The sequence below is a fragment of the Hyperolius riggenbachi genome, chromosome 3 (assembly GCF_040937935.1).
Source record: "Hyperolius riggenbachi isolate aHypRig1 chromosome 3, aHypRig1.pri, whole genome shotgun sequence".
NCBI classification, from domain to species: domain Eukaryota; kingdom Metazoa; phylum Chordata; class Amphibia; order Anura; family Hyperoliidae; genus Hyperolius; species Hyperolius riggenbachi.
Genome location: NC_090648.1, coordinates 82,036,352 through 82,058,901, shown reverse-complemented (window position 1 = coordinate 82,058,901; position 22,550 = coordinate 82,036,352). Strand labels below are relative to the sequence as shown.

The 22,550-nt window shown below is 41.5% G+C and overlaps 1 protein-coding gene and 1 long non-coding RNA gene across 4 annotated transcripts in view; one reads left to right on the top strand and one right to left on the bottom strand.

Annotated features, from left to right (window-relative positions):
- The window catches only part of LOC137561019 (uncharacterized), a 55,754-nt gene extending 34,390 nt beyond the window's left edge, over positions 1 to 21,364 (top strand). Inside the window, exon 3 of the long non-coding RNA XR_011029855.1 lies at positions 21,130 to 21,364. This is a non-coding gene — a long non-coding RNA (uncharacterized lncRNA). The remainder of the gene's footprint in view (positions 1 to 21,129) is intronic.
- The window catches only part of LOC137561018 (LIM homeobox transcription factor 1-alpha-like), a 69,518-nt gene extending 47,781 nt beyond the window's left edge, over positions 1 to 21,737 (bottom strand). The window contains exons 1-3 of one of the 3 annotated variants that reach the window (XM_068272230.1): positions 21,513 to 21,737; positions 21,012 to 21,262; positions 4,637 to 4,721 (exon numbers count right to left, since the gene is read on the bottom strand). In XM_068272230.1, coding sequence (XP_068128331.1) covers positions 4,637 to 4,694 — 58 coding nt within the window. In that variant the 5' untranslated portion in view covers positions 4,695 to 4,721; positions 21,012 to 21,262; positions 21,513 to 21,737. Of the gene's footprint in view, positions 1 to 4,636; positions 4,722 to 15,244; positions 15,282 to 21,011 lie in introns of those variants that run through there. The other 2 variants (XM_068272229.1, XM_068272231.1) reach the window with 2 other exon arrangements.
- Positions 21,738 to 22,550: the final 813 nt, after the last annotated feature.

The following is a 22,550-nucleotide window of genomic DNA, read 5'->3' as shown; positions in this document are numbered from 1 at the left end:
TCCTCCCAGTCTCGTGTTGTGCTGCTAGTAAAGTCCCCTACTGAGCCGGTCGGGGAGTACTGCGCATGCCTGGTCGAAGCCGCGCACCCTCCGATTGCGCTCCTGTAACCGGGAGTGTGCTGAGTATGGGGAGCTCATTAAGACTGTAACTGTGCTTGCGCAGAGTTCTCCCAACACTGGGAGTGCAATCAGGGAGTGCGCGCAAACAGGACCATGTATGTGCAGCGGCTCGCAAACCCATCTGGAACGCGGACTCCACAGCAGCGCAATAAAGGGGATCGGACCGACGCGGACAAAATTCATGGTCTACAGGGCGCTGCAGGAAGCGTCAAGTACTTTAAGTATAAATCTTTTACTTTCATTATTTCAGGCTTAGCCAAGTAATTCTATTTTTATGGCATTGCAAGATGCTCTTGTATTAGGCCCCGTTCACATTGCACATGTTTCCATCCGTGTTTTGGGAACGCGTGCAGGAGGCCGACACGCACAACATCAGAAGTGCATAGAGTGCACTGTCTGATGTTCACAATGCATGCATTCCGCAACTTTGCGGTCTGGGAGCGCATGCTGCACGCATTTTTTCCAGAAACGCGCGGCTGACCCATTCACTTCAGTGAATGGGATCAGCCACGCAACGCATACAAATGCGGATGGCGTGTGTTTGTATGCATTGCGTTCCGAATGCACTGTCGTCCGCGTTTGCTAATGTGAACAGGGCCTTAGTGTTATTATTTAGTGCTTATATAACGCTAAAATCTTCTACAGCACTTTACAGAGTTTATAGTCTTGTCATTAACTGTCCCTCAAAGGAGCTCACAATCTAACCCTTACCATAGTCTTATTTCCATCGTAGTCTCGGGCCATTGTTTTATTTATATAATCTCGTATATTTTAGTAAAGAGCTGTATATATATTTTTTCATGCACTATAGGACTCTCTTTTAACACTCAGGTAGGCTATTTTCCTATTAGCTACTTTGATACATAAATAAATTGCATACAAAGTAATTTACCATGGTATAGCTTTCCAGAACAAAAAATTATTACACAGCCAGGTTGTACTGTGCAAGGCACCCTCCACTGATGGGTCCAACACAGGGCTGGTCTCCTTTGCCCTGAGCGATCATTTAGGGCTCTGTAATATTCTTCTTAAAGCGGAATGAAACGCAGCAATTCTTCTTTGCTCTAAAACATTATTTAAAGCATATTATATACTATTAGCACTATTTTTTTTTTACTAGAACAGCATTCAAAGCGTTAAACACAGGACAGAAAAGCTCAATGTTGGGAAAGCTGGACGCATCCGAACTGGAGATAATGTTATCATGTGTTTAATTGTGAGGAATGTAAACAAACACTTCTCTGACACTGCAGACTCTCCTGAACACAGACAGACAGTCAGAAAGCATTTCTGCTTATATTTCAAGATGGAAAAAAAAAAAACAGTTATGAATAAAATACAAAGTCAGCTCTCAGAACATAAAGTATACTTTGGAAACTTGTCATTTCTAAATGAATAATAATACTTATGCACAAAAGCAAATATGATAACCGTACGGCATATAAAAAGTAGGAAAACATGTTTTTATTGAATATTATGTCAGGGTTTTATACCGCTTTAACAGGGGTGCCAGAAACCGCTGTGAAGTTCTGCCCCAAAAATTGCAGCCAAGCGCCGCCCCCAAATTGTCACAAAGCCCCACCCCCAACCAGTGGTGATTTCTTTCTACTGTGGATGGAAACGTGAGTTACATCGCCAATTTCCTGCACACTCTGCATTGGGGGAAGGGGGGGGGGGTGCTCTCTCACCCCACATAACCTGAGAAGCTTTCTATGCTGGTGGGCTCTCAGGTACCTATACTGGGGGCTCTCTGACACTTATACTGGAGCTGGCTCCCTGGTTTCCTATACTGGGGGTCTCTCTGGTACCTATACTGGGGGGGGGGGGGCTCTCTGATACTTGTAGTGGTGGGGGGGCTCTCTGACTGCCTATACTGGGGGAGGGACTCTGTAACCTGTACTGGGGGGACTCTCTGGTACCTATTCTGAGGGAGGGCTGTCTAGTACCTATACTGGAGGGGCTCTCTGCCTGCTCATACTGGGGGAGAGGCTCTGGTACCTATACTGGGGGGAGCGGCAGCTCTCTGGCAACCTACATTGGCTAGTGGCTCTCTGGCTACCTATACTGGGAGACCTCTCTGGCTACCTATACTGGAGAGGGGTACCAAAGTCAAGTTTCGCTCAGGGCGTTGTGAAACCTAAGGCCGGCCCTGGCCCCACAGCTCTGATCACAGGATAGGTCCCGACTATATGGCTGCAGTCTTGCCAGTTCATCCCCTCCAGCTATGGGTGCGAATCGCGTTATGCAGGCCACTGAGTAGAGGTCAGTGGAATATACAGTATAACGGACATCTGCAGTTTTCATAGTTCTCCCTGACCTTTAATGTCACTACACTATTCTCTGTTTTCAAGTGTAAACCTCAAACACATCTGTTTACCACAGGAAATCAGAGCTTGTAGGTTTGATTCTTATTTTATCTGGTAGCTCATCTTTGGCACGCCTTCAAAGTTAGCGATGAAACATTCGAAATGTGGAGGCAGAGAGACTATCCATCCTATGTACACACAGCTAAACTTGACCTTCAGAAAGTCAATCTTCAATGCAAACACAACTAGGGGGGAGTTTCAACTTTGCAACCTTGGCAGTGTTAACTCTTCATAGTAACAGCTGTACTTTGTGAATATTGTGCACATATTTTTTTTCTTTTTGTTAATGAAGAGCCTTAGCAATAGACACAACTTATACTTCATTGTTAGCTGAATACATTAAGGAAATATAGTATAATGTGCAAAATGTGGTACCTGCCATTAGATTTATCAATCTGACCAAAGGCAGCCACATAGTGATGAGGTAATATGGCCATTTTCATTTCATCAATGGTTTCGTGAAGATGAGAATTTTTTTGTAAAATGCGTTGAGATTAATATGCAGGTAAACCTGATTTTTTTTAATGCCCAGATTTATGAACAGCTTCATCATATGAACATTCAATATATTTTCTCCCCAAAAAATCTTTAGCTCATACAAATGGCTCCTGTGAACGGAGATTGCATGAGTTCTGACTTATTGGATGTTTGAGGACGAGATTCCTATATCTGACTTGAATTGATTGTTTGTCACTTTTTGCTAACATGTGTATGTTTCTTTGATATTTTTCTTGTTATAAAAACCGAGTGGAAGAAAAATGGCTCCTGTAGAATAACTGTATCTTATATACACACAAAAACAAAGTAAGCCAACTGAAAGACTGTTTGCTGTAAATATTTGCAATACATATAGAGAGAGAGCTGAAGCAGAATCAGATTTATTTGCCAAGTACAAAGGGTTTGTAGATGGAATTGTTGTTGGCAATGACAGGCTTGGTTGGTAATAGTGCAAAGTTGACAGTGGGGGAATAAAGTGCAACTCTGAAGAGTAACTACCCATACTGTACGTGGGTACATTGAGAAATAAGACACACACTAAGATGGGAAGACTATTTCAATACACAGATGGGAAGGCTATTTGAATCAGGGTAATGTGTGTGTGTGTGTGGGGGGGGGGGGGGGGGGGAGAGGATGCCTGCGTTGAGGATCTAGACAACTTGGCAGAAGAAGGAGTTCCTGTGTCTAAAGGTCCTGGTGGAGATGGACCTGAAGTGGCAGCCCGATAGAAGTAGATTGAGGGATGGTTTGGGGGGAGTGTTGATTCAACTTATTTTAAAATCTAGGTCGATCTGCTGCTGGCAGCAGATCGATGGCCCATAGAGTTACATTGGATCTGATGGTGCAATAATTCATTTAGATCGATTTCCAATATATTTCACTCATTCTGAAATCTATTAGAAATCTGTTCCTATTGTGTGGCACACATCAGATAGATTCCCGTCAGATTCAACCTGACACGCATCTGACAGAAATCTATCTGATGGTCAAATCTGCTGCAAATATATCAGTGTATGGCCACCTTAACGTTGAAATGTATTACCTCCGAAACTACAATGTCTTTTTGAAAATTCCTTTGTTCCTCCTAATCCTCTTAATACCCCTTGCCAATTTGGTGACAGCATGTATGGAAGCTTTGTTATTAACCACTAAAATCTGCAAAACTGAAATGTTGCCCCAAATTCTGCCTGGGAATTTGGGAAAATGGGAAAGGTGAGATACACAGCAATTCTGAAACAAAATGTTCAGTAAACACAAAAAGGGCAATTCTCTTTGAGATTAAACTTTGAGATTTTGTCTGCTCATCCCCACTATGAGGTTGGGGAACCATCCATGCAGATGTATGATTGTTACCCAGTTTAACCATAAATAGATAGGTTCAGTCGCGGTCAGAGTTTCTTGTGTGTATCAGACTTCATGGAGAATCAAGTGATCAGTTTGATCAGGTGACAGAATTGTAGGGCTCTAATTTCCTGTTCACCATCATGTTTCAATTCTGCTTCCTGCATAGCATAAAGCTGGAACTGATCACAGTAAATCCTACACATCTAACACCTGATGAAACTGATCACCTGCTCCATTACGAGTTTAGTCACCATCTTCTAAAAACTATCTACAAATCTTAACACTGGCAAAGATGATAGATGTCTTACCAAGTCCCAAGAGTGAAGAGTGTTCCCGACATGATGATGGAGTGTTTTCTGTCTTCATTCTAAATTAATGTGATAATTCTAACACCTGAAAAAAGATCAAAATGCAGGCTGAATCGATACAACCAGTTAAACACAAAGGCCATCCTCATGACAATACCCTGAACAATTCACGCAGATGAACATCAAAGGAGAATCTAAACAGAATATATCTAATAGGCTGGAAGCCTTTGCCTGATTTCCTTTCTATACAATGGCTGAGAATGTGTTGCATTCAGTATCCACTCTTATTCACAGCCTTGCATCCATCTTTCAAGGGTCATTAAACAAATGTTGCCATCATGATCTTTACACCTTAAGGTGCATACACACGCAGTACGGCAATGAACGACGTGTCCGTCCACTGGGTTGGTGTTCCAGCGACAGTAGAGCGTGTGTACAATCTGTCAGGCAGACTGATAAGGCTGTTTCTGAACAATCCGCTCAGTGGATTGTTCAGAAACAGCCTTATCAGTCTGCCGACAGACTGTACACATGCTCTACTATCGCTGGAATGCCCGCCCAGCGGGATGGTCTGACGGACCCATCGTTCAATGCCGTAGTGCGTGTGTACACACCTTTACACTGATGTAGACACAAAAACACCTGATCTGGAGGTTGGGCCCCTGTATCAGAGGGAGGGAAGGTTATTAGTTGGCAGGACCCCCATAGCTCTTGGGCCCCCTGCAGGTGCAGGGGTTTCTTTCTTAAAGCGGTATTGTCACCATAAAAAACACATTTCAACAGCAACTGGTCTGAGTGTATTAAGTGATAAAGATGCTAATCCTGCATTCAAAACTTTTTTTGCTGTTATGGTTTGGAGGTATCACATACTTTAGGAGCACTGGCCCTAGTGCCAAAAAGTTGAATACTGGGAGTTCTTTTGAATGCTGGGAGTTCTTTTTATCTATAATATTGTTAAGGTGGTGCTCTGTTGACCACTCCACTGAGGTGAGAGAACCCTTAGAGTGCAGAGTCTAAGTGCCCACGGGTGTTCACCAGAGCGCCCCGCAAGGGCCGATGGACTTTCAGCTGCCTATTGTTCACCAGGTTGCACTCCAGAATTCCCTACAGTGGATAGGAGAATAGGGGACACCCCGATGTGGAGGTGAGTCTTGAAATGTCTCTGAGTGGCAGATAACAGGAGGATGTAGTAGTTAAACAATCCGGGTCAGAGGCAGGCAGCACAGGTTCAGAGTGTTTGGGCAATCCGGGTCAGAGGCAGGCAGCACAGGTTCAGCACGTTTAGGCAATCCGGGTCAGAGACAGGCAGCACAGGTTCAGCACGTTTAGGCAATCCGGGTCAGAGGCAGGCAGCATAGGTTCAGCAAGTTTAGGCAATCCGGGTCAGAGGCAGGCAGCACAGGGTCAAGACGGGTAACAATCCGGGTCGGGGCTGGCAGCAGACAGGAAGGTCCAGAAACAAGCCGAGGTCAAACCAGAGGAGTGGAGATCAAGAGTAGTCAGGACAATCCGGGTCAGCAACAGGAGGATCAGAAATATAAACAACAGGACTGGCGAACAGACACACTACCTGACAGACAGATCAGCGCAGAGTGCTGTGAGCAGCTGCCTTTTATACTGCAGGGGGGCCGGCTCTGGGATTGGATTTGGCGCCACGCATGCGTCATCACGTACGCCTGCCGCCGCGCACGCGTACAACATGCCAGACGCCGCTTCCGCCCACTTCCGCACGCGTCCCCTGGCAACAGAGACCAAACCATCGCCAGGGACGCATGCGCACGTACAGATGCTTCCGCCCAGAGCCCGACCCGGAAGTGCGACCCGCGGCAAACCACGGCGCTCCGATTCCCCCGCAGCAATCCGGCCAGGCTGCACAGAGGATAGCTCAAGGACCCCCAGACCAGGTGAGCTTATTGCCGCATGACCCTGACATTGCCCCCCCCTTAAGGGCAGTCCCTGAATGACCTCTGGTCTGGGTTTCGGGATGATTTCTGTGAAATGCTCTGACCAACCTGGGAGAATGTACATTCTGACTGGGTTCCCATGAATTCTCCTCTACACCAAACCCTTTCCATTTGACCAAATACTGCAGCACTCCCGACCGAAGCCTGGAATCCAAAATTCTTTCTACTTCAAATTCCTCAGCTCCATCTACCAGAATTGGTTGTGGAGGGTTACTGGATGAGCGCCCAAAGGTGTCTGGAACAAATTTTTTGAGACAGGAGACATGAAAGATTGGATGTATCTTCAAGGAACCAGGCAAGGTAAGTTTGAAAGCCACCTCATTGATTTTCTTTTCAACTGGAAATGGACCAATATACCTTGGCCCCAATTTCTTGGAAGGACAGAGTAACCTCAAGTTAGTTGTAGCCAACCAGACCATATCACCTGACAATAATTCTGGACCCTTCCTTCTCCTCTTGTCAGCTTGTTCTTTCATTGTTTGCTGAGTCTGCTGTAAAACTTCTCGCACCAGTTTGAAATTTTCATTTAATTTAGAAATCCTGTCCTGTACTTCAGGAACTGAAGTCTCTTCCAGTACCCCAGGAATATTGGTAGGATGGAATCCATAATTCAGAAAAAATGGTGTCTGACCCGTAGAAGAATGTACAGCGTTATTAAAAGAAAATTCTGCCATTGGTAGTAATGTTACCCAGTCATCCTGTGCTGATGAGGAAAAACATCGAAGATACTGCTCTAAAACTTGATTAACTCTCTCCGTCTGGCCATTAGATTGAGGATGGTACCCCGAGGATAATGAGACCTTAACCCCCAATTGTGAACAGAGCTCCTTCCAGAACTTGGATGTAAACTGTACTCCACGGTCTGATACGATAATCCATGCAACTTGACAATTTCTTGTAGAAAGGTCTGGGCAGTAAGGACTGCAGAAGGAATTTTCTTCATTGGTATAAAATGTGACATTTTGGAAAATCTATCAACTACCACTAGGATTGTGGTAAACCCTTGAGATGGAGGAAGTTCCACAATGAAGTCCATTGAGATCATGTCCCAAGGGCGGGTGGGTATGGGAAGTGGTGACAGCAAACCCCATGGGCGGAGTCTAGGTGTCTTGGATCTAGCACAGGTAGCACAGGAGTCCACAAATAATTTACAATCTTTAGACATTGTTGGCCACCAAAACTTCCTTTGAAGGAGATCAAGAGTTTTCTTAAAGCCAAAGTGACCTGCCAGCTTGGAGTCATGATTCCATTGAAGTATTGATGTTCGCAGTGTTTCAGGTACAATGATCTGATGATCTTTATAAAAAATTCCGTCTTTACATTGAAATTGATCTTTCCACTCTGGAGGCAAAACAGTAGATGCTTGACGGATCTGGTCTATAACTTCAGGTAGGGATAAGAGGAAATTATGATCTGGTAAAATGGTGTCCGGAGACTCAAGAGTTGCTTCCTCAGATTCTGTGGAATACATTCTGGACAAGGCATCAGGTTTCACATTCTTTGATCCTGGACGGTATGTTACATGGAAATCGAAGCGTGAGAAGAACAATGCCCATCTTGCTTGTCTAGGTCTGAGTCTCTTAGCTGTTCTGAGGTATTCTAGGTTCTTGTGATCCGTGAAGATTAGAATTGGATGACGTGCCTCTTCCAGAAGGTATCTCCATTCTTCCAGGGCTGACTTAATTGCTAACAGTTCCTTGTCACCAATATCATAATTCTTTTCTGAAGAATTAAGTTTTCTTGAGAAAAATGCAATAGGATGTAGAAGTGCCTTTGGACCAAAACGCTGGGAGATGATGGCCCCAATAGCCCTATCAGAAGCATCCACTTCAACCACGAAGGGTAAGGAAGGATCAGCATGCCTAAGGATTGGAGCAGATGTGAATAGTTGCTTAAGTTCCTCGAAAGCCCTCTGAGCCTCTATTGTCCATTGAAAATGGTGGTGCTGCTTGGTCAATTGAGTGATGGGTAGAACTACTGTGGAGAAATTTTTAATAAATTTTCGATAAAAATTGGCAAATCGTTGAACACTCTTTTTATCGGTTGGGACTGGCCAATCAAGTATTGCTGAGACCTTCTTTTGATCCATGGAAACTCCTTGGGAAGAAATCTGCAGTCCCAAGAATTGAATCTCTTCCTTGTGGAATTCACATTTCTCTGGTTTGGCATACAACCCATGAGTACGTAGTCTTCCCAGAATCTTTTTAACATGCCCCTGATGTTCTTCCAGAGATGAAGAGAACACAAGAATGTCGTCCAAGTAAACTACCATAAAATCATCGAGGAAATCTCTAAATATGTCGTTAACAAAATGCTGGAAGGTTGCCGGAGCATTGCACAATCCGAACGGCATGACTGAATATTCAAAATGACCGAAGCGGGAGCGGAATGCTGTCTTCCATTCATCACCTTCTCGTATACGGACCAGGTTATATGCCCCTCTCAAATCCAGTTTAGAAAAAATGTTGGCAGAACGTACTCTTTGAAAAAGATCTGTGATAAGTGGCAAAGGATATCTATTTTTAACGGTGACTTTATTTAATTCCCGGTAATCCACACAAGGCCTCAGTGATCCGTCCTTCTTTTCCACAAAGAATATGCCTGCCCCGGCTGGAGAGGTAGAAGGTCGGATAAATCCTTTTTTCAAATTTTCGTCTATATATTCCTTGAGTACCACTAATTCAGCTTCAGAGAGAGAATAGAGGTGACCAAACGGAATTTCTGACTTGGGCCGAAGTTCAATTGGGCAATCATAAATCCGATGTGGGGGTAATCTATCTGCCCCTTTCTTATCAAAAACGTCCATGAACTCACGGTACACAGAAGGAATACAGTCTAATTTCTTAGCTTCTGAACATAATAGTGGGCCACAAGGGAGAAGACAGGATGATTTGCAGTATTCAGAAGTAAATGAGACGTCCTGAGTTCTCCAGTTTACGCTGGGATTATGGGCCTGTAACCAAGGCATTCCAAGGATAATTGGGAATAACGGGGAATTGATTAAGTTGAAACTGAGGTATTCTTGATGATGAGTATTGGTAGTAACCAGGAGGGGAACAGTTTCATGAGTGATTGGACCGGAATTGATACCGGATCCATCTGCAAGCTGAATGGAGAGACTCTGTTCCTTTTGACGGAGAGGAAGGTGGAGACTCTTGGCAAGGGTGACATCCAAAAAACATGAGCAAGCTCCAGAGTCCAGAATAGCTTTAATCTCGCTGATTCCGTCTGGGCCCTGAAGAAACAAAAACAAAGGAACATGAGTAGAGATAGGGAATTTCATAAGGTCCCCATCAAATCCTGACATCAGGTTCTTACCCGCTGGTCTCACGGGACAAGCCTGTCGAAAATGTCCGGGGGCTCCACAGTATAGACATAAACGAGAGGTAAAGCGTCGTTGACGTTCCTCAGCTGAGAGTGAAGGTCGAGCCAGACCTAATTGCATGGGTTCCACTTCATCTCCCCCAGTAGCTGAAACTCCTGAAGATGCTGGAGGACCTGAGCTAGGGATAGGATAAGTCCAGGAAGAAGAAGCACCTCCAGCTCTTTCCAAACGCCTTTCCCGAAGGCGTCGATCAATCTGAATCGAAAGAGCAATAAGTTCTTTAAGAGTAGCAGGAACTCCGACCCGAGCCAGTTCGTCCTTTAACTGATCAGAGAGTCCCTTGCGAAACTGGAACCGGAGTGCTGCATCGTTCCATAGCGTGTCATTCTGCCAACGGCGAAACTCTGTGACATATTCTTCGACCGGACGTCTTCCTTGTCGAAGTGCTTGGATAGCAGTTTCAGCAGTAGCTGCCGTGCCTGGGTCGTCATAGAGCTCTCCTAAAGCTTCAAAAAGAGTAGCCACAGTCTGAACAGACTCATGGCCCTGATCCATCATCTGTAAGGCCCATGCTTGTGGCTCCCCCTGTAGCAAAGAGATTATGGCACCAACCTTGGAAGCCCCGGAAGCATATGTTCTTGGCTGAAGTGAGAAGTATAGTTGACAGGCACCTTTGAAGAGTCTAAATTTACTCCTGTCACCAGAGAACCGATCCGGTAGTGGCATTTTAGGCTCCGGCTGAGGAGTAGTTACTGTAACACTAGGAGGAGGGCCTTGTGTAGGTGAAGTGGCAATTCCTTGCACTTGGGTTTGTAACTGCTGATAGCCTTGCTCGATCTTTTGGACGGACAGTGTCAAATTAGCGATCTGCTGGCAAAGTTGGTCAATAGGAGACATCCCTCCAGAGGCGTCCATAGTGGCTGATCTGTACTGTTACGGTGGTGCTCTGTTGACCACTCCACTGAGGTGAGAGAACCCTTAGAGTGCAGAGTCTAAGTGCCCACGGGTGTTCACCAGAGCGCCCCGCAAGGGACGATGGACTTTCAGCTGCCTATTGTTCACCAGGTTGCACTCCAGAATTCCCTACAGTGGATAGGAGAACAGGGGACACCCCGATGTGGAGGTGAGTCTTGAAATGTCTCTGAGTGGCAGATAACAGGAGGATGTAGTAGTTAAACAATCCGGGTCAGAGGCAGGCAGCACAGGTTCAGAGTGTTTGGGCAATCCGGGTCAGAGGCAGGCAGCACAGGTTCAGCACGTTTAGGCAATCCGGGTCAGAGGCAGGCAGCACAGGTTCAGCACGTTTAGGCAATCCGGGTCAGAGGCAGGCAGCACAGGTTCAGCACGTTTAGGCAATCCGGGTCAGAGGCAGGCAGCATAGGTTCAGCACGTTTAGGCAATCCGGGTCAGAGGCAGGCAGCACAGGTTCAGCACGTTTAGGCAATCCGGGTCAGAGGCAGGCAGCATAGGTTCAGCCCGTTTAGGCAATCCGGGTCAGAGGCAAGCAGCACAGGGTCAAGACGGGTAACAATCCGGGTCGGGGCTGGCAGCAGACAGGAAGGTCCAGAAACAAGCCGAGGTCAAACCAGAGGAGTGGAGATCAAGAGTAGTCAGGACAATCCGGGTCAGCAACAGGAGGATCAGAAATATAAACAACAGGACTGGCGAACAGACACACTAGCTGACAGACAGATAGCGCAGAGTGCTGTGAGCAGCTGCCTTTTATACTGCAGGGGGGCCGGCTCTGGGATTGGATTTGGCGCCACGCATGCGTCATCATGTACGCCTGCCGCCGCGCACAACATGCCAGACGCCGCTTCCGCCCACTTCCGCACGCGTCCCCTGGCAACAGAGACCAAACCATCGCCAGGGACGCATGCGCACGTACAGATGCTTCCGCCCAGAGCCCGACCCGGAAGTGCGACCCGCGGCAAACCACGGTGCTCCGATTCCCCCGCAGCAATCCGGCCAGGCTGCACAGAGGATAGCTCAAGGACCCCCAGACCAGGTGAGCTTATTGCCGCATGACCCTGACAAATATATTCCTCCTCTTCCTTTGATTTCCCTGCCTAGCTGATCACTTGTGTTTACAAGCAAGGCTGAGGTGACTCAGTGATTGGATGTGTAAATAAAAAAAAGACTCTGGGAGGAGGGCAGCTAATAAATACACAATGAGCAAGAGAAAGGAAGGGGGGGGGGGAAGAGTCAGGGAGGATATGATGTCAGCATTAGCTTGGCAAGATGGCCACTGCCTAGAGTAGTATTTTCTGCTTTTCCTTTGTAAAATTCACAGGAATCATTACATGGATAGCACAATACATCTGTTATGTAAGTAGAAGTAGTATTTATCTACTTATATATGTGTTTTTTATTTCTAGGTTAGCATGGGTGTCACTTGTTCTTTAAGCTATGTACTTGTGACCTAATAGCCACATCACCCAGGTAAGTATACCAACATATGCCAGGGATTGCATTACATGGCCACAGCACATGGATCTCATAAATTGTCCATGTGGAAGACTAGTTAGGAAGTGCAATGCCTGCTAATGAATAGGGAAACATGCACATACATGCATGATTCCCTATTCATTTTAAGGGAACTGATCTCGGCTGCTGATGTGCAGAAAACTACAGGAGTCTGTGGTCTTTGCACATTGTGGGCACACCACTTTCCAAGCAGGAAACGTGCCAAGAATGGTGTCCCTAGGTACTATGGTGGACACAACAATCCAGAATGCAGCAAAGGTCAGCACCAGTGCAACTAAAAAATTAGCTCTTTATTTAAACTTATTAAAAAGATGAAAGGCTGCATAACCTGACACAGTTGGCTATCGCTGGATACAGCCATACTTTTTGATATGTTTCATTTAAAGAGCTTGTTTTTTAATTATACTCGGAGGTGCCGACCTTTACTGCCTCCATGCAAGATGCAATGGAATTCCACTAGCAATTGCAGTCATAGGTGTGCTAAGCCAAAGAACGTCTGATTGCAAACCTTCAGCTTAGGAAATCGTATAATCGATTTTTCTAAAAATCCGAGAAAAACAATATGAATAAGAAGTTGGTTCATTTATTAGTACTTTCTTATACAACCTACTATATACTATTCAATTTCGCAAACAAATACCCAGATTCTTCCAACATGTCTGATCAGATTTTTATTAAAAAAAAAAGGAATAATTGTTCACTTTTTCTTGGAAAAAAAAAAGATTATTTTCAATTTTTACGCTATTTGATTGTTTTGGTCGAATAAACGGGAAAATCAAACATTTTAATTTTACCATGTATGGACACCATTAAATTTGTAAAATTGGAGTCTAAAGAATGAAAACATGATTCATAAGAGCAGGCCAGCTCCTTCCATTGTTCCAGTCTCAATTGCCCAATTGCTTAAAGTCTAAGACTAAAAATCTACTCAGCAGCACTGAAAAGGCTTAATGTTTCTTTAACAGTTTCACAGCATCAGACCTTTGTTTCTATTATACAAGCCTCATTTTTAGCTGCACAGAAGAAAACTGCCCGGGCATTTTTCCCCTGATGCTGTGTAAAGTATAATGGGATTTCTGATGTTGTTGTACTCGTTCTGCTGTTTTGATGCAAATTTCTTTTTTTTAAATTTGAGATTTGAAGCCTAGCGTGTGCAGCTGGAAGGGGTGATCAGGACACAGGACAGTTGGAACTGTGTCTCATGCTCCCTGTCACCTCCTTTCAACCAAAAAGATGGCTGCCCCCATGAAATCACAAACATTTGCCTGATATTTTAAAACAGGGTCGGTAAGAGATTACAGTATATTACCTATCTATTTTAATTAACATAACTAATGTAACTTAATGACAGTATGTTTGTTTAGGCTGAAGTTCCAGTTTAAGTGCCCATTGTAGGCACAGTCTACTGCAGATTAGGGTCAGCATGGGCATTATCACTGGTGTGCAGATACACAGCCTCATAGACAGCAAGCTGTGATGCACTGTATGTTCTGTTAGCTTCTTCTCTTCGCCAGCATTACAATTTTCAGCAATTTATGCTACAGGATTTAGGGGCAGTGTAGAGGCAAGGGGCAATTGTAAACACTGCTGGGTCCCCCAGATCATCCCTCTGTTTTATGCTCCCCAGGGCCCCAGCAAAATTTTGTCAGATAGCAACTCACCTTTTCTGGCTTGCTGCTTCACCCATTCTCCCTGTCTCAATTCCCGCTGGCTGCCTCTTCTCTATGACTCGTCATGTCATTACAGAATAACATGTGCCAAGTCACTGAGAAGAGACTAAAGACAAAAGCACATGGACAGGAATAACGCACCAGCAGGGACAGGTGAGTTGCTATGCTGACAAAAACAGTGAAGGAGGCCCTGGGGAGCATATTAAAGTTGAGGGGAGAGTAGGGTGGCAACTGGCTCCAGGACCCTGGGGGGTTAATATGCTGCAAGGTTGGAGGGGGGCAGGTTGGGACCCCCAGGTTAATTTTACCCCAGGTTTCTCCTGGGGCTTGAATTGGCCCTGCGTAGATCTAGACCAGAGAGGACAGAAAGTCTTTGCTCATTATGCACAAGTAATGAGTCTGGCGTGCTCATAACTATGATGTCGTTGACAAACAGTTCTTCCTTGAGACACTTTTGGTCTTTACTAACCAATGAATACCAGGAACGATGGACTCGCCCAGAAAGCTCTCTATCCCAGATGCTCTAACCCAGCCATGCAGCCTTCACGATTTGCCACTTGTCGCTCACATTCTTACGCTTGCTTGTTTTTCCTGTTTTTGATGGATCACCTTCAAAAAGTTCACTTCCATTGTATCATGTTAATAAACATGATTCACATCACCTATCAGTGTTTTTTTCTAGCTGTGGTTGATCAGTGTGTTACGTACGCTGTGTAACAGCACAGGTTTACATAGCATTATCTCCTACAAATACATAATATCATTTTGACAGCATCCTGTAATTTTATATATTCTTTCCAAGCAGTTATTACAAAATATTATAAATGAACTCTCACAACCTGTCTCATAGAATCTGAGTACAGAACATCACTACACAGCAGTCTCCTCCTAAAACCATTGGTATTTACATACATTCATTGCTATCACAATTTTAAAAGAAGGATGTGAATGGTTGTTCAGTCTATTCTATCGATCCCAAAAAACATACCACATACAAAAAGGTTAGATGCCAATAAGAATATAAAACCTTCAATTACTTAATTCACTTTTTCTCCTACAATTTCTCCTATGTGATAATTTTCACAGCTTAATTAAAAGCCTTTACAGCCACCAGAAAGCAAGAAAATACTCAGAATTAGTTTGACGGTACTTTTATACCTACTTTTTGGTACTTTTTCAATTGCAAAAGGTTATTTTTTTCATGCAGAGGATGAAAAATGATCTCCTAAGAGAAAACTTAAAATGAGATTGTGAATTCTTCTGAGGGACAGTACACACATAATGATCATTATTAGAAAGTGGATTATAATTAGGGTCAATTGGTGTGTAATCTGGACTTTATTAGGTTGATAATTCCAGCTCTACCTGTTGCTACGATTTCTGTCAAACATTATCTCAACTTGTTTATGGTCTTGTTTGCAGGGCCAGCGCTACCATAGAGGCAAAGGGGGCAATTGCCCCAGGGCTCCCAAAGTGTCTCACCCCAACTTAACTGTTGCTCCCCAGGGCCCTTAAGCAGTCTTTGGCAGAGCCAGGGGGTGTCAGCCCCTGGCTCAGGGGCTCTATGGGGAAATCTGGCTGCATAAAAGGGTCTCTACTGCCGCTTTTTGGTTGGGGGAAATCAATCTGGGGGGCCCCAGGTTAATTTTGCCCAAGGGCCCCATTGTTACTAGAACCGGGCCTGCTTGTTTGTTTATGTAAAATACAGCCATTCCACAGCGATTGCTAAAGACTGTCAGATTGTGTGTGTCAAAGCTGCTGTTAGTAACTCAGTTAGCGCAAGTGTGGTAAATAAGTAACAGTAGTATGGATGAAGTCTGCACACTCCCAGGCTAGGAAAGTCCAAAAAGCTTTATTGATGAATCACAGGCACAGCATAAAAACGGCTGACATTTTTCGGACTGAATTGTCCTTACTCATAGCCTTCAATAACCAATCAGGTATAGAGAAGTACAGCGGTTTTTCCTTTTACTCTATTCTACGGAAAATAAGTAACAGCTGTTCTTCGTGTGTGCATATGTGTGTGCGTGTGTGTGCGTGTGCGCGTGTGTATGTCTGTGTGCGTGCATGTGTGTGTGTGCGTGTGTGTGTGTGTACAGTGTGTGTGTACAGTGTGTGTGTACAGTGTGTGTGTGTGTGTGTGTGTGTGTGTGTGTGTGTGTGTGTGTGGCTGCAGCTGGTAACTAATAGAGGAAAAGGAAACTACTAGAGAATTCTGTACTGCAAATCGAGAACGGATTCCGTTCAATTGTGCTCATGGTCAGTTTTGTAAATTCTTAGCTGTCTTAAGATGGAAATAGTAGGTAATTTCAATACTATTAAATTACAAAAAGATTGGAGTATCACTGATACTTCCTTATTGGAAAATTTTAGTAAGCATGACATTTCACTTTAACCACTTCACCTCCCTTGCTACGCTTATCTACTCCCCACAAAACTTCATCTGAAGCTCAGGGGAGTAGATAGGCGTACTTGTGGTAAACAGTGTGCTGTATGCCCAATAAGCTATCTGATTATATATATAGGGTATCATTTTAACCGTGACAAGTGAGAGAATAGATTTTGTGGTGTTTGACAACTGAGGGATAAGTCATGTGATTTTTTTTACCGGAAAACTGAATGAAAAGCAATAAAACTGTTATTTACATGTACTCTATACCCCTAAATAAATACTAGTAAAAAAAAAACAAAAGTGACATCATTGAAAAGAGAATACATAGTTACCCTAGGGACTTAGCTTTTAAAATATGTATGCCATGAGAGTGTATTACTGTTAATCATGAAGATAAGGGCTTTTTAATTACTGATAGAGTACAATGAGAAAACAAAAAACACAAACCAGAAACTAATATATTATCGCCATACATTGTACTAGGAACATTATTTAAATGTTGAGATAACCAGGACAAATTAGCAAATACAATGTGTGGGTTTTACCTATGGTAACATTGTTTATTTGAAAACTATAGTGCATGGAAATGGAGAAATAGTGTATTTTTTCTTTTTTTTTCTCATTTTTCCCTTTAAAATGCACAGATAATAGCATAATTGCTAAAAGCAAATATCACCCTCACAAAGCATAATTTGTGGCAAAAAAACAAGATATAGATCATTTACATCTGATGAGTAGCAATAAAGTTATTGGTGAATGAATGAGAGGAGCGCTGAAATGTGAAAATTGCTCTGGATTTTAAGCAAAAAACCCTGTGGAGCTGAAGTGGTTAACCTTCAACAATTTCCTCTCAATCCACCCAAAAAAAGTGCATATATATATATATATATATATATATATATATATATATACACACACACACAGAGACCAGTGATCACAAAGTGCATGAATGATTGCAGATGTGAAGTGCACACGAGAGCCACAATATTGTCTGTAAACTTATAATCAGTTTGATAAAGACAGTGAACTACTTGGTCACGTCAAGTGGTGTGTATATATATATATATATATATATATATATATATATATATATATATATATATATATATATATATATATATAAAATAGCTTCCTGAACCCAACAAAATATTTAAAAAAATGCCATTTTAAGCAGTAATAAGCTAAACATTTTCCTAACATAAAACTCTCCAGTGACCTAGACAGGGAATTAAATGTATTCAATGAAAGCCTCAAGCTGCAGGTTAATTAACCAGCTGTCAGTTAACTGATCAGCAGCTGCGAGCTTTGCTCAGTTTCTTTCCCCTGTATGAGTCAGAGCAAATCTGCATATTAGGAGACCTTTTTTTGTACAATACTAGTCACAATGAGCTTGAATATTTTTAAAAAAATGAGAGGTAGGGAAAATAATGAAAGTTAAATTTTGTTTAGTTTATTAAAAAACAGGAAGGTGATAAGGTGAATGCGTTCTGTGCGAACATTTTGGTTGCTAATCTGTCTGTCTGTCTGTAACCACTTAAGAAAACCCAAGGATAGAATTGGTATGTCCTCTCTTAGACTTTTGGTTGGTTGCTCCCTACAAGAGTTAATTGTTTGGATTATGACCAAATATATAGATGTACGTTCTTGCTGGATTTGCGTGCCCCCCCCCCAACACACTCTTCCCAAAACAATAAATAAAGAAATAAATAAAATCAGTTGGTTCTTCATTGACCTTAGGCTATGAACAAGACATTAGACTATGACTATGTAGGTATTAGACTCCTCCGAAGGGATATTCATGACTATGTATTCTGAAAAGCACTGTAGAAGATGCCAGTGCTATATAAATGCATGATAATATTAACACAAAGGAAGCATACATTCCTTATCTGATACAAACAAAAAACTCTACTTACAGTAACTGTGCTCACCAAGTCCTAGTTTACCAAAAGTGGAAAAAATTGATGAATGAACAAAATTAAATATGCGTTCTTAAAACAGAAGGTATTTGCAATAATTCAACTTTCAGTGAGCAAGTATGATGTCCCATAATGTATCACTGCCAACTATGCAAATCAGCTCTTTATGCCCCTAAAAGCCAGGCACACATCTAGAACTGCTGGTGTACAGTAAACCTATAGTTTATAAGCTTTACAGAGCCACACCAGCCCAACATGCATACAGCTGTTTCTGAGTTTTTTTGCTCCTTATCAGAGCATGGCATGGATTGACATGCTCAATGGGATAGGGTTTGGGCCAGTACTATGGAATAACCAGATAGCTCATGGTGACCCAAACTACTATGAAGGTGTAGGGGGCTTAAATAATAACTTATCCCTTGTAAAAATTAAAAAAAATGTGTGGGCCAAAAAAGTAAGTATGATTTTGCATTCTTAAAAATGTCAACAATTCTTTCTGTTTTAAGTAGGCAAAATCATATTTAGCAAAGTTTTTTTTATTTTTTAGTAAGAGGGTTTTTTAGTCTCTCTATGCCCTTTATACCTTTTTACTGGTTCTGGCTCACCATGAGGTGTAGGGATATTCTAGAGAACAAAAATTATTGTCCTAATTCTGTTGTTAAGGAGCTGTCCACCATCACACAATCAAAAATTCCAAATAGCCCCCCTGGTAAGCTCCAGTCCTTTGCTATGATGGTGGCCACTGAAGATCTAAAGCTGCAGTGAGTATTTGATATATTTGCCCAAAAAATGTTTGTTTGTTTTTTCACTTTAGGTAAGACATTTATATTTTTTACTCTATATAAACAGTTTTAATCTCCCAAGGGCCTTTTTTGTTAATAAGCCCTCCATCGTTAGTGATGCAATTACATGCATTAGGTGAACACCAAATGACTACATACTGTGTTTTTATTCATACACAGTTCTTATACATTATAAATTTGGGTCACATGTTAAGTAATATTAATATATATATAAATTATGTGCACACAATCATTAATGTCACTATGAGCAATGATTTTTTTTCCTGTGTGTATTTCATAGATTTAATTCCCTATCTTTTCCTTTCAATATTTTTGGTCAAGTTTTCAGAAAGATACATGGCTGTTTTTAAACATTAGCAGAAATAGCTATGGTAAAAAAAAAAAAAAAAAAATACATGATAAAATAAATGTGACTCTTTTGTTTTAATTCAGGTAAAAAGTAGTTTTACAGCATCTGCACTAATATTTTCAATTATGTTTAAGAAAAATATGAGTATGATAATATACTTTTTTGTATGTCTCAAAAGTTTAATGAGCGCCATAATGAAATATGAGCTGATATTAAAAAAATATGTATTTATAATATATGTAATAATGTGCGACGGAAGTGTGTTATTATAGAAAATTTCAAAAGTTGCAGTTATCAGAAGTCAGTTTTAAATGAAATGCCAAAAATTATATTTTGTTTTTCTCCAAGTGCAATAGCGTGGGAACTGATAGATGTATGACTAAATAGGAGTATTTAATATAAAGATTTTTTTATCATAAAATGCATTAATGCTAAAAAAAAATAAAAAATGGCAGCAACACCTGAACACTTGAATTAGTTAATTGACATAATGAAAATTACATGATTTAAAAGATAAAACATGCTCTGTATATTTAACTATAGTATGTGCTTTTTGTAAATTGTAGTATGAATACTGCAGGTAAAAAAAATGGCGTCAGCATACGAAAAATAATTAATTAAATAAATAAGTATTTATGCATTATATTTGTGTTGAGCAGTTTCAGTGCAGAGATGTAACATTTCACATACAGTTTTAAATTCTCAGCTAAACAGAAATGATCCAGTATACAGGTATTAAAAATGGAAGAATTGAAAAAGTAAAATATGAAAAGATCAGCTAGATATCATATAAAAAGATCAGCTAAATATTAGACCATAATATACATGAAAATAAGGATAAAATAAATAATAATAATTTACAGAGATATTTTAAAATTCTATATCCAAATGCAGATTTATTTTTTTAAAGGATTTTTTTGGAAGTGTTTATCATTTTTGAAGGCTGCAATGTAAATAAATATCATTATATGCTCGTTAAATTGAAAATCTGATGTTTTCCCATTAATTGGGCCAGCTTAGTTTAATAAATGTGTAAGTTCATTGTGTTTTGTCTGTAAGTTTATTGTGTTTTGTATGTAAGTTTATGGTGTTTATAGTAGCCACGATGTTTTGACAGTAATAACCCTCTACTTCTGTAGAGTACATAAAGAAGTCTACCGCTAAGATATGAATAATTGTAACGGTGATAACTGTTTATGATAGTTGTTGACAGTTTTTCAGCAGTTCAGTAAGTATACTGTTAATTATCTAACCAACAGTAAATATTGGCATCATTTGACTTTCAGACTCTGAAGATGTCGCTATCATCCAAATAAAATATATTTTTTATTGCAATACAGAACAGTGAAAAATACATATAGCATTCAAAAATCACATGTTCTAGAAATATATACAGACCAAAACCACCGCAAACTACCGAATTGTGCATTATAAAATATTAAAAACGTAGATTACTTTTTTCTTACCTTGTTTTGGTTTTTTAGTTTTCTCCCTCAAGACGTAGAATATTGTATTATGCTGTTTAATTCTATTCCCCCATGGAAGGCATTTAACTCATTAATAATGATTCCTTTCCAAAAGCAGTACTGTTTCCCAGTTCATCACAGGAACTTGCAGCATCCATCATCTGACAGAGCTCTCTGGAAGAGCACGGAGGAGAAGAAAGAGGAGGGGTGGAAGGTAGACAAGGGCTGGATAATAGTGAAGTCCAGATACTCTGTATCTCATGTGGAAAGCAGATGATTACAATACAAGATCAATGATTTCTCATCATCGACAGCTGAGCAACATTTTTTTCTCCAGCAATTATTTAAGTAAAATGAGCATCTATTTAATTAAAAGATACTTTGTAACACTTATGCTACTGCTGTATTTTTTGCCTCTTTAATGTTTATCGGAATGTAAACTTCTGCTGTATTGAAAAGTGCCAGAATGGTCTTAAGTAACTAATAATGCTTTTTGATTACCTGGTGTGGATTAGTTTCACATTCTTCTGCTTACTAAGCCTCTTACAGACATTGCATGATAATTGTCGACACTAACCATTTATGGTCAAGGTTGTATGACAGTCCTATGTTCAAACAGTCCTCATCCATTGCAAACAACTGACCCTGGTCAATGAAAGAGTGATCACTGTCTTGGATTTCTTCTCAGCCTATCATTATAGTACTCTCTTGCAGCTGGCCAACTTTCTCCCATCCCTTCTCCAAAGGAAAGAACATCAGTTTTGGATGAGCCAAGTCTAGATGTTTGTAAAGCACTCACTGGCCATATGGTGATTGGTTACTTTACTGTACAGTGAACTACGTCCAAAGTCGAAATTTCACTATGCACAACTAGACTTCTCTAAGCCTAAGACTCTAATGAGAATTTATCAAAAAACACCACCTTACATTATTAGACATTTTCAGTAGATTCTGTGTTAGATTTGATAAAACATTGAATCCAACAAAAATTCTATTAAAATGTAATACTGGGAACACACAATGCAATTTCCTGTCCGACTGACGGGTGATCGAACAGGTAGTTGTACTGTGTGTACATGTCCAAACTGCTCCCGATCGATAAAAGGATCAATTTTCCAATGATAACTAAGCAAAATCGATCCCTTTCTCGATCGGAAACAGATTGGACTTATCGGAAATAATCGCCTGATTGCTAACAGTTGGACAGGAAATTGCATTGTGTGTTCCCAGGACAAGGTGCTTTCTATTTTCTAGGGCGGGAGTAGCATGCCATTGATGCTTTCTATAGCTTTGTACTACGCATTGAGCTACCGCCAGAGATTGCAACAGATATCTGATATTGATCGTTAAGGCTTCATTTCCATATGATGCAATTTGCGTGCTGCGTCATAGTCCGAAGCGATAATAGGGATAGCAATAGGGATTCGGATGTGATCTGTGGCTGTCGTTTCAGGTCCAGATTCATGGGCAGGGAAACATAGCGGATCGCCACATGTGAAAACTGAGCCTTACCAGATTTCAACCTGATCCAATGATGTA